This window comes from Mustela nigripes, chromosome X (assembly GCF_022355385.1).
Source record: "Mustela nigripes isolate SB6536 chromosome X, MUSNIG.SB6536, whole genome shotgun sequence".
Taxonomy (NCBI): domain Eukaryota; kingdom Metazoa; phylum Chordata; class Mammalia; order Carnivora; family Mustelidae; genus Mustela; species Mustela nigripes.
This window is the reverse complement of record NC_081575.1, coordinates 37,678,131-37,690,923: the sequence shown is the minus strand read 5'-3', so window position 1 is coordinate 37,690,923 and position 12,793 is coordinate 37,678,131. Positions and strand designations below refer to the sequence as shown.

General features: G+C 36.7%; 1 protein-coding gene across 2 annotated transcripts in view; it reads right to left on the bottom strand.

The window, feature by feature from the left end:
- Positions 1-12,793, bottom strand: part of AMMECR1 (AMMECR nuclear protein 1) — a 114,204-nt gene that overhangs the window by 58,627 nt on the left and 42,784 nt on the right. Inside the window, exon 2 of one of the 2 annotated variants that reach the window (XM_059384883.1) lies at positions 1,360-1,470. The exons of the other annotated variant lie outside the window; for it this stretch is intronic. Within the exon in view, the coding sequence (XP_059240866.1) occupies positions 1,360-1,470 (111 nt within the window). The remainder of the gene's footprint in view (positions 1-1,359; positions 1,471-12,793) is intronic. 2 annotated transcript variants of the gene reach the window in all.

Genomic DNA, 12,793 nt, shown 5'->3' with positions numbered 1-12,793 from the left:
AATTTGCTAAAGTCCCAAAATTAGTCCACAGTATTTCATGTCAAGGAAAAAAATCTAACTTGATTAGACTAGACTTTACACTATCTTTAGCAAGTTCAATTCATTTCCAGAATATGTGCTTTGACCCCTTTACTGCTTGTATGTTCTTAATCAAGTCCAAACACTCAATTCTAATGCCGATGCAAATATAAAAAAATGAAGGTGACCCTCCAAGCCTTTGTTTTCCTTTCCAGGTTTCACGGTAAGTTAAGAAAACCCTGTAGCTGTTAGCTGCACCTTCAAATATAAGAATACTAAACTCGGTTACCAGCATTTTATTAACGGGTAGCAAAAGCCACATTTATGCAACCCTAAAATAAAATAATGAATGTTCCACAATGTTAATCCAGAAGCAAAGTAGTGACTGAGTATTATTTGATTCCCCTAACACCTCCCTAACATCCTTATTAAGTAAGTATGTAAAACAAAATCCTGTAATTACTACTTTAACTACTGGAGGTTAAGCAATGTGCCCCAAGTACCAATAGTCAGCAGGGACCAATTTCTTGTTGGACAGATACTTGTGCATATTACAACTATAGAAACTGTATCAGATAATCACCCTGAAATATGAAAAACAGGAAATTCCTTTACTAATAGCTTATTATTTAAGGAATTTTCTTCTTTTGAAATAATTTTGGAACCTAAATTGCTAGAAATCTAAACTTGAACCAAAAAAAAAAAAAAAAAAAATCAGATGGCATGCTCGATAGCTTTTTGTGAGTTCGGAAATTAAAAACAAAGTCTTAACAACTGCAATGAGGCATTCATTACTTTGTCCTTGTGTTAGAGGAAACAAAATAAGTAAGCTACAATTAATTCTGGATAAAGCGTGAACGTGAATGATTACGCTGCCAGGTTGTGGCATCCCTTTCTTCCAAGGTTCTCCCCTTCACTGCAAAAGTACATAAAAGTGTAGCAACACGTGTAAGATGACAGATATCAACAATTCTTAAAAAGCCTAACAGGGAAGACACAGTGTTATTATGGAAATAATACATTTTGGTAAGCCATTGACATCTGGGTACTGACTTTCAAGTTACAGAAAATAAGCTGGCCTCTGAAGGAAGACACTTTAAATCATCTATGACAGAATACATATAATCACAGTATTTTACATTATGATAATATAGCAATAATGTTTTATCAGAGATAAGGCAAATGGTTGAAGAGAAGGAAAAATCTGATGTGAAAGAAGTCAAGAATGTTAACAATTTAGTAAAGGCAAAGGAGTTAAAGTAGCAGGTGCAAGTATTATAAGTTTTTTTGTTTTGTTTTGTTTTTAATGTAGAAGCAGAGGTAACAAAAATTGATCTTCACCTGGTAAGTGTGTACTCCCTGAGTCCTGAATGCAAGTTCATGGCAGAAAAAGTACCTATGCATCCACGCAATCTTTTGTCTCGACCGATCTTCCATGTTACAAACAGTGGGCTGTAACGGAAGATAAAAATAGGGTCAATCAATCAATTCAACTCAAGCAAGTTATTTATTGGATATTTTTTATACACAGGGTTAGATGCCAGAGATATGGCTGAGTCTAGCCCAACGGACTGCATTTAGCAATTATAGCTGGAATGATTGAGGGGAACCTATATGTGAGGCAGCACGATAAATGTTTTAAACAAATTGTCTATATCAATCCTCATCAACAACTCTAAGAGTCTGAGTATTGCTATTACCACAGTCCTATTTTACAGATGAGGTAGTTCCACAGTTAATACATAATGAAATCGGAACAGCTACCTGGACAAAGCATGGTGACTGCTTGAGTCCTCATTTAAACCTGTTTAAAGTTACTGACTTTAGTCAAGTTACTGACTGATTCATTAAGTCTAGATTAGAAAAACAACAACAACAAAACCCATAATTTCAGCAAATACTGAATATCTCAGGGCAAAGTACTGCAAAAGGTTACAGGAAATACACGGTTGCCTAAAACATCATGGTACCTCTCTAGGAACCAGTACAGAAGGGAGGCATGTTCACAACTAACTCACAGACAAAAGAAATTGAGTTTTATAAACTAAGTCTGAAATGCCATGAATGAACCTACAGGGACAGAAGAAAATCTGATCAAGTCTGCTTCTCTTCAGCTTGGCTTAGAAAAATGGGTAGGGTTTGGAGAGGTAAAGGGCAAGAGCAAACATTAACAAAGTAAGACTCTGAAACCAGAAAAATTATTTTACTTTTTAGATAAAAGTGGCCAACAAATACAATCTCACAAGCATTAAATACAATGCCATCAAGAAATTTGTGTAGTTTTAAATAAAGTTTAATATAGTAGAGGTTTGGATCTAGCCTTGATTAATGGTTGATTCTAGAAACAATTCTAGTTAGAAGCAACTTTATATGTCAATTTGTATGAAATAAATTAATTTACACATTTTAGCACATTGTGTAAAAAGGATAAATACCCTACAGTTGGGGGTGGTTCGTGTTAATGTGAATATTCATAGTATTATGGGTAGGATACAGTAAAATTCTGCTTTCTAAAAATTTAAATTTTAGGGGGACATACCATAGGTCATGTATTTCTAATAATATGCTGTTGAGATGGAGAGCACATTCTGTATTTAAGGTACTCTCTAGTCAGTCATCAGCAGTTAAGTGAAAATATCCTGTTCAAGTACTTCAATCACCCATCTCAAACAATAAAATAATGCCAAGTTCTGATAGGTGGCCACAACATCAGACAGGTTCCAAAATAAACAATGTATACAAACCAGGAGCAGTGCTAAGAATTACCTTCTTCCAAGAACCAAATTCTCAGAGGCATTGAAAAAAATGACCATAAGGCCAAATGATTGTCGATGTTAGTATTCAAGTGTTGGATGACCTACATTAAAAGTACGAAGATAAAAAGCAAAAGGGAAATTCCAGGTTTTCTGCTTTCCACATCATATGTATGTGAACACCTTATAACTTGAGATAAGATACTGATGCCCCACTTAGAGCATTTCTCTAATTGTTCTTGACTAAGAATTATCAGGAAGACAAGAATTAGACACATAACTCATACAAATACTACTACCTAAAATCCACACACTCTATTTTTTTAAGAATTTATTTATTCATTTGACAGAGAGAGAGAGAGCGAGCATACAAGTAGGGGGAGTGGCAAGCAGGGGGAGAAGCAGGTTTCTAGCTGAGAAGGGAGCCCACGTAGGGGCTCGATCCCAGGACCCTGAGATCATGACCTGAGTAGAAAGCAGACACTTAACGGACTGAGCCACCCAGGCACTCCACACACTATTTTTATTTTATATTTATATTTTTAAAAGATTTTATTTATTTATTTGACAAAGAAAGAGAGAGACAGTGAGAGAGTGAACACAAGCAGGGTGAGTGGGAGAGGGAGAAGCAGACTCCCTGCTGAGCAGGGAGCTCAATGTGGGACTTGATCCCAGGACCCTGAAGTCATGACCTGAGCCAAAGGCAGCTGCTTAACAACTGAGCCACCCAGGTGCCCTCCACACACTATTTTTTTTAAAGATTTTATTTATTTATTTGACAGACAGAGATTACAAGTAGGCAGAGAGGCAGTCGGAGAGAGGAGGAAGCAGGCTTCCTGCTGAGCAGAGAGCCCGATGTGGGACTCGATCCCAGGACCCTGGGATCATGACCTGAGCCGAAGGCAGAGGCTTTAACCCACTAAGCCACCCAGGTGTCCCTCCACACACTATCTTTAACAATGAACTTTACCTCTTTATTTTTCACTTTGTAATTTGGTAGAGTCAACTTCATCAACCACTATGTGGACAGTAAGATACCAATCTTCCCCTATAATGGCACCTACACAAATGTCTCCATAACATGACCCTTGGCTGATCGAGAACAAAGTGAATCACACTGCTGTGTGACTCACACACAACATATATACTAGCATGTCTTTAAAATATGATGGCTTCTCCACGACACAGAATTTAGTTGTGTGTTCTCTTCCTCAGTGACTCGAGTGAGAAACCTAAAAGTATCAGTGAATTTGTTTCCCATCAAAATCCCTAGAGATGAAAGTAATTTAAAAGTGCTTTACCCTCGGGACGCCTGCATGGCTCAGTTGGTTGAGCAGCTGCCTTCGGCTCAGGTCATGATCCCAGCATCCTGGGATCGAGTCCCGCATCAGGCTCCTTGCTCTGCAGGGAGCCTGCCTCTCCCTCTGACTCTGCCTGCCACTCTGTCTGCCTGTGCTTGCTCTCTCTCTCTGACAAATAAATAAATAAAATCTTTAAAAAAAAAAGTGCTTTACCCTCAATAATCTTCTTTATCCCACTAAAATATAGATGCACATCATTCTTACCATAATCTTATCTACTCAAGCAAACATTCAAAATGTGTAGGGTAAATAGAAAGAGAATACAAATTAACCACTATATTAGGGAGTATGTCAGAGGGCATTCAAAACACATAGTAGGGAAAATCACATACAGATTCTTATAATGCTATACCATCACTGATGAAGGGATGATGAATTCAAGGCATAGGGTGCTAGAGGATAAGCTGCATTTTGCCAGGCAGCCTTGGAGAAAAGGTACTCCATAATAAGCAAGGGCTCGGAGATGTAATAGAAAGTAGTATGATAATCCTGATAACTTGCTGTGGTCTCTTGCACATTTAACATTCTATGAATTCAGGCACTGTTGATTATTTGTCCTCAAGAGCCCTCATAACAGGTAAAGCAGATGCAGAGTTGTCTGCACTCTCCCTGTTCCTTACCTGCCCCCAGCAACGCCCATTTTGGCAGCTGGTGTGGTGGAAAAATATCTGTGGCAAAGACAGGAGAGATTGCTACTTGAAAACTCCACTGTATTTAGGATAGAATTTAGGGGACAGAATACAACTATGCCTTCACAATCTGGGCCCTAATTTCTCATTTACAAATGCTCATCCAGTATACTTCATAAAGAATATGAATGTGTTCAACAAAACACAAACAGACTCACAGATACAGAGAACAAATGGATGGTTGCTAGAGGGGAAGGGGGTGAGGAGGGGTGAACCAAGTTACTGAAAGGGATTAGGAGGTACAAGGCTATGTTATGTACAGCGTAGGGAATGTAGTCAATAATATTGTAACAACTTTGTACAGTAACAGATGGTAACTAGACTTAATTGTGGTGACCATTTCATAATGTATGTAAATACTAAATTACTATGTTGTGTACCTGAAACTAATACAATCTTGTACATTGGCTATTTTTCAACAAAAGAATTTCAAAAAAAATTTTTTAAAGAACACATATATGGAACTGAAAAAAACAAAATACCTACAAGCAACATTTCATGGGGGAAAAGAACTTGGGAAATGAAGCATTTTAAAGTAGACTGAAACAGAATAAACATCACTGAGCACAGGAGATTGTATCTTGTGTGTGATAACTTCTTTGTACAGGGCAATGACTATGGGAACATTCAATACGTATTACCTAAAAATAGCAACAAAAATTTTTATTTTCCCAATACACGGAGGGAAGAAATAGGCAATTTCTTCTTCAATATATTATTAAAACACGTATGAGTTCCCAAAAGGATGTACGACGTCAACGTAATCAGAGACAGATTAAAGTAGAAAAAGGGATTTGAGCCTGTTGAGAGGAGCTGCTTAGTGACAAGAACTAAGGAAAACAGTTCATAGTAAGACAAAGATTGAAGCTTTTTGGAAAATACTTCCACTGTATGGTTTGAAGCCACCTACATACACTGAAAAAAAAATACTACAAGCTAGAAAGACATTCAAAATGAAATGAAATATTAATGGAAATGTTTATCTGAGAGTAACCAGACACAGCTTTTTAAGGAATTTTCCTACTTGTGAACATTTTGTACCACTACATTCTGAGAAACCTTTGGAGGCAAGTAAACTCTATTTTTCCAAGTCTGTCGACAGGAAGAGGAAGTAACCACTTAATCTAGGTGCATCCTCTCTGCCAACTGGCAGCCAATACCATCAGGTCAATAGTACTAGCTCTCAGGGAAAGGTAGCTGTATGGGATCAGCAAAAGTACAGAAAAGCAATGTGAATCTGAACAGGGCATTCCCCAGTCTGTTGGCAGTGCCACTTCCTACATCCCTCTTTTGAGACTATTGATGCAGACCAAAACAGATTAGACATATATTTGTGGGAGAGGGGTATGGCTATGATAAAACTGTGTCTACTTAACATTTTACCATAAATCCTATCTCCCCTCCATACCACGGCAAATGGTTAAATACAGGTTAAAAAAATAGCCTCAGACGTGGGGCGTCTGGGTGGCTCAGTGGGTTAAAGCCTCTGCATTCAGCTCAGGTCATGATCCCAGGGTCCTGGGATGGAGCTCCACATAGGGCTCTCTGCTTAGCAAGGAGCCTGCTTCCTCCTCTCTCTCTGCCAGCTTCTCTGCCTATTTGTGATCTCTGTCTGTCAAATAAATAAATAAAATCTTTTTAAAAAATAGCCTGAGACATTTGCAAGTCCCCACTCTGGCAATTCACTCTTCTTTAGAATGAGATTTGTAGGAAGTGACATTAACGATGATCTCCATCCCTACCAATATACTGCTAATAACTATAAATGGGTGTTCAACAGGTTATATTATACACAGATATGGGAAAAGAGAAGCTACCTGGCATGGTTCTTTTCTTTTGCCATTAAATTACAATTGCTTCTCAACTATGTTCAGGTTCTTCTGTTACTTAGCTCAGTGATCCAACTAAATTACGCATAACATCCAACCCAGTGCCATAATTCCCCAGGATCTAGGAGCTCAGAGAAAAACAGAAATGGTAGAGTCTTCCTTCCACTGCCAGGTTAGAACATTCTGCTTCCTGTTTTAGCACAAACACGTTACCTACCTCATACACATCACATAAACTACAGATTCAATTTGTAAAAAATGTACTCAGTGTGGTTAAATCCTGTATTAGTCTACTTGGGCCACCATAACAAAATACCACAGACCAGGTGGCTTAAACAACAGAAATTTATTTTCTCATGGTTCTGGAGACTATAAAATACAAGATCAAAGGTCCAGCAGCATTCTGTTTCTGGTGAGAGCTCTTTCTGGATTGTGGGTGACTGCTTTGTACTCACTTAGTCTTTCCTCTGAGCATTCAGAAAGAGAATGAGTGCACATGCATACAAACTCTAGCCGGCTCTTTCAAACACACAAATCCTGTTGGATCAGGGACCCACCTTTCTGGCCTCAAGTAACCTTAATTATCTCCTTATAGGCCCTATCTCCAAATACCATTATGGTGGAGGTTAGGGTTTCAACATATTCATTTTGTGGGGCCACAATTCAGTCCATAGCAAATCCCTAATGAGAGCTTTCTCATATCATTCACGATTTATATAATCATCTGAGATTGTTAGATGAAGGACATTTTAAGAGATTATCTATTTCCTCTTCCTTTTACAGGTGAAAAACCAAAAGCGATCCAGGGAGACTAAGTGCAGAGTCATCTCACTGGTTAGTGGTAAAAGCTAGCTAGTTCTCCAAATCTTCTTACGACCGCCAGTATAGGAAAAAAAATATTTTGAGTAGCAAAGCTAGATGTATTCTAAGATACCACAGATTAGGAAATGCTTATGAAGACACAAATGTCATTCTCCTCCTCCCAGGAAAGGAGAGAAAGATCAGCTGAGAAGATACCAGAACTAGAAATGCTGGATCAACCTAGACACACTAAACCAACTTTACAAATCTCTATATTATTCCCATTAGAAGCCCATAGCAAAACCTACTATTTTATCTTTGATGGCCTCCCAACATCCTTTCTGACTCCCTCTCAATCCTCTTTCTTCATTTTTTCTTCCTGTTGTCTAAACAACCTTCATCCAACTCAAGTGACCTAAAAGCTACAGATTTCTGCCCAATGAAAATTCCTGCCAAAAGAAAATTCCTATTTACCAGCTGTTAAAAACTATTTAGCTAGGTATTGATCTGTTTAATTCATATTACTTAATGAGGTTTTTAAGTGAGTGAATGAATCATTAATGGATGAATGAGGCCTAACTCTTCCAGGTAATCTGAAATTCAAATTAAGAAATGCTCAAAGGAGAACAATAGGAGGTGGTAAATGTGGGGGGTGCGGGAAGAAGGTAAGGTTCCCATACATTTTTCACTTCTCTCATCCACACCAATCCTTTACTGCAGATAAGGAAAATACATTAAACTAAATACACTAATACATTAAATCACCATTATAGCCTTACTCCTCTTCCTCCAACTTTTAAATAACCTGTATCCATGGGACTTGGGAAAACAAGGAGACACTGCTCTGACAGACAGCATGGCTTAGTATAGATGACCACAAATATCTGAAAATGGGAATCAGGAATTACCAATCTTTCAGTATTTTTCTTTGCCTGGTAGTCCCAGAAATTCTATCATTGCAGTACTATATCCTCCCCCCAACATCATTTTTATAATGCTAATTTAACTGGCAAATGCCAGAGGAAAAGAGAGCCTCAAGTCCTACAGATGACTGGAAAGGTTGAATGGGGGTGTGTGTGTGTGTGTGTGTGTGTTATAAATCAAGTATAATAACCACTAACATATAGCCAGCCAAATCATCAGCATACTTTAAAGGATTAGCTTGATTCTGCCAAATTTTGAACTGAAAGAACCATTTCTTCTCAGCATGACCAAATCAATGATTTTTCAGTAAAGGTAAAAAAATTTCAGTCTCAGACTTGATACACTGGGTTTAGCCTGTCTTATTTTATTTCTTAGAGCCCAAAATTAGATGAGAAAGCCTGCCTGCATTGGAAAAAATCTACATTTACACATATTTTTTGAGTCTTAGTGAGTATTAAATTCAATATATGGTAGCATCTTAAGAATGAAGCTCATAAAATAAGCTTTAAGTGACAAATCGTTATAGAATTCTGCAATGAAATAATTTATATTTGGAATTCCTGTTCTGAAACAATTTGTTCAAAGACCTTTAAGGGTTGGAACTCAGCCTTTACTATGAAAAGAATTAATTATTTTAATATAAAACACACCAGGCCAAAAAAGACCTACCATGCCTTAAGTATTCCAAACTCAGTATATGCACAACTGAGAGAGCCAGGAGAACTAGATTCAGAGTTTCAGAATGTTTTGATTGATATGGTCAACATTTATTTTTTTATGCCCTTAACAACTTTTATGGAACTGTGTTTGGTACCAAATGTTTTGTTCCATTGGACAATTCACATGCTGGATGGTTAGGGAATACTTAACACTTCAAACAATGAAAACAACTAAAGGATTTTGTTTTGCTTTGTTTTTAAACTTTTATCTTACCTCCCCACTAATGATCTGTCTTCACCATCTTATCTTATCTTCAGAACCCATTCCATGACCAGAAATAGAGTAGACAGGAAATAAATAGGCTGAGTGATTTAAACACTAATATATAGAGAACCGTAAAGTTATCTAGCTTCTTCATTCTGGATTTCCATCTTGCTTCGTGTTCCAAGGAGATCCAATGTGATGATTCAGGTTCGTAAGACCTGCAATAAAGCTGTGATGTAGGTGTTTATGAAGTTTTCTTGGTTTAGAAAGGTAACTGCTTTGATTTTAAGGTCCTCAAATTGGATTACTTGCTCCTTTGAGATAAAGAAGTTGGATAGGCTCAGCTTTGTAGCAGGAATTTCCCCAAGCTCTTCTCATTTTAGGGGTTAGAAGGAAAGGCAGGATCTAGGGACAAAGCATTCAACTGAGCCCATATTTTGTATCAGGGCTGCTTATGTTGCCTTTACCTTCCTCCGCTCCCTCCCCTCTATCACCTTCCAAAAAAAACAGTTCAAGCTCTTAAGAACCTCTATTTTGAACTGCCCACGAGGTTGGGTTTTTTTTTTTAACATGGAATTGACATCCTTACCTCCAATGTACTTTTTGAAAATCAACTTTCTACTTCCCACTAAAGTATAACTTATATACTATAAAAGCACGCATTTTAGGTGTAAAATGCAATGAATGTTGACAAACATATATATACATATAACCTAAAGTGCAATCAAGTTATGGAACATTTCCATCACCCCAAAAAGTTGCCTTGCACCCCTTGGTAATAAATTCCCTCTCCACATGCCTGGACCCTGGCAAACACAAACCTGCTTTCAGTCCCTGTAGTTTTGCCATTTCCAGAATTTCACAGAAATGGAATCATCCAGTATGCAGTCTTTTGTGACAGCTTCTTTCACCTAGAGTAATGCTTCTGATACTCATTCATGTGTTTGTTCCTTTTTATTGTTGAGTGGTATTCCGCTGAATGGATAGATCATAATTTGTTTCTTTACTCATGCATGGATGGATATTTGGGTTGCTTATAGTTTGGGGCTATTATAGATAAAGCTTCTATGATAATGTTCAATTCAAGTTTTTATAGAAATATTAAGTTTTCATTCCTCTTAGGTAACTACCTACAAGGAATAGTTGAGTTATGAGTAAGTATATGTTTACCTTTATAAGAAACTGCCAAACTATTTTTCAATTGGCTGTACCAATTTCCAGTAGCTACACCAACTACATTCCTACCAGCATTGTATGGGTGTGCCAGTTGCTCCACATCCTTACCAACACTTGGTATTTTTTTTTAATTCAAGTTAATGTGTAGGGATATCTCACTGTGGTTTTAATTTGTGGTTCTCTGATAACTAAGAATATTGAGTAACTCTTCAAGTGCTTCATATTTATGCACAAATTTGGGGGGGAATTGCTTGTTCAACTCATTTACTTATTTTTAAATTAGATTTTCTTCTTTTTACAGGAGGTCTAGGGTATTAAAAAGTGTGTTTTGGATACCAAGCTTTATCCCAAATGTACACTGCAACTATGTTTCCTAGACTGTGGCTTGCCTTTTAATTTTCTTAATGTTATCTTTTGAAGAGCACACATTTTTAATTTTGTTGAAGTTGAATTTTATGAATTTCTGCTTTCTGGTTCATGTTTTGTGTTGGATAGAGGAATCTTTAAAGTTCATGGAGATTTTCTCCTAGTCTTTCTAGAAGTTTTATAATTTTAGCTTTTAATTTAGGTTTATGATCCATTATGAGTTACTGTTTGTGTATATTGTGAGGTTAATTTTTTAAACCTGTTAATATTTGGTGATATATTTTTATGTGTATGAATATAAAGAATATTGATCTGTGGTCTTCTCTTCTTGTAATATCTTTGTCAGTTTTTGAGATCATGATGATGCCAACTTTAGAGAATGAGCTGGGAAGAATTCTATCCTCCTCCATTTTCCACAAGTTTGATTTGTACCTTAAATATTTGGTAGAATACACACTGAAGTCATTGGAGCTTAGAGTTTAACTATGGGATGATTTTTAACTACACATTTGATTTCTTTAATAGATATAAGGCTATTCAGATTTTCTAGCTCTCTTTGAGTCAATTTTGGTAATCTGTGTCCTTCAAGGAATTCTTCCATTTCATCTAAGTTGAAGAATTTTTCAGCATAGAGTTATGCACAATATTCCTTTGTCCTTTCCATGTCTGCAGGATCTATAGTGATGTCTGTTCTTCTTTTCCTGATATTGGTAATTTGTGCTAATTTCTGTCTTTTCTTTTTTATCTGTATCAGTCTAGCAATAGGTTTATTAATTTTATTGATCTTTTCAAAGAGCTGGCTATTGGTTTCATTGATTTTTCTTTATTGTTTTCTCTTTTATTGATTTCTACTCTTATAATATTTTCTTCCTCTTACTTGTGGCTGAACTTGCTCTTCATTTTCTTACTTGTTAGATCTCCTTTATTTTAAAGCTATAAATTTCCCACTAAGCACTGTATAAACTACATCCTGCAAATTTCATTATGTTGTGTTTTCATTATCATTCTGTTGAAATTTTTGTTTATCAAATAGGCTCCACACCCAGCATGGAGCTCAATGCAGGGCTTGAACTCAAACCCTAAGATCAAGACTGGAACTGACATCAAGAGTCAGATGCTTAACCAACTGAGCCACTCAGGCACCCCAGTTCAAAATATTTTCTAATTTCTTCTTTGACCCATGGTTGATTTAGGGTGTACTGTGTCATTTCCTAATACTTGAGAATTTCGCAGATACCTTTGTTATTGATTTTTCATTTAATTCCATTTTGGTCAGAAAATATATTTTGTATTGTTTTGATTCTTCTAAATATGTCGAGGCTTGTTTTATGACGCAGAATGTGGTCCATTTTAGTGAATTTGAAAAGAAAATATATTCTGGTAATGTTAGGTCCAGTGTTTCATACATATCAATTAGGTACAGTTGGTTAGGTATAGTAGTGTTGATCAGGTTTTTTATCTCCTCACTGATTTTTTTTTTGTCTACTTATTCTGTTACTGAGTTAAGAGTGTTGAAACATCCAACTGTAATTGTAGATTTGTCTATTTATCCTTTCAGTTGTATCTGGTTTTCTTTTCTTCATGTTTATTTGAGGTTTTGTTAGGAGCACACACATTTAATATTGTTGTGTTCTTGATGAACTGACCACTTTACCATTATGAAATGTCCCTCCTTAGTAATATTCTTTGTCCTGAAATCTAACTTGGCTCATATTGATGTAGTCACTCCAGCCTTCTTATGATTAGTGTTTGCATGACATATTTTTTTCTATCTGTTTTTTAAAACTATCTGCATCTTTATTCTTTATTTTTATTTATTTTATTTATTTATTTGACAGAGAGGGATCACAAGTAGGCAAAGAGGCAGGGGCACCTGGGTGGCTCAGTTGTTAAGTAGGCAGAGAGGCCTGCAGAGAGAGAGGGGAAAGCAGACTCCCTACTGAGAGCAGAGA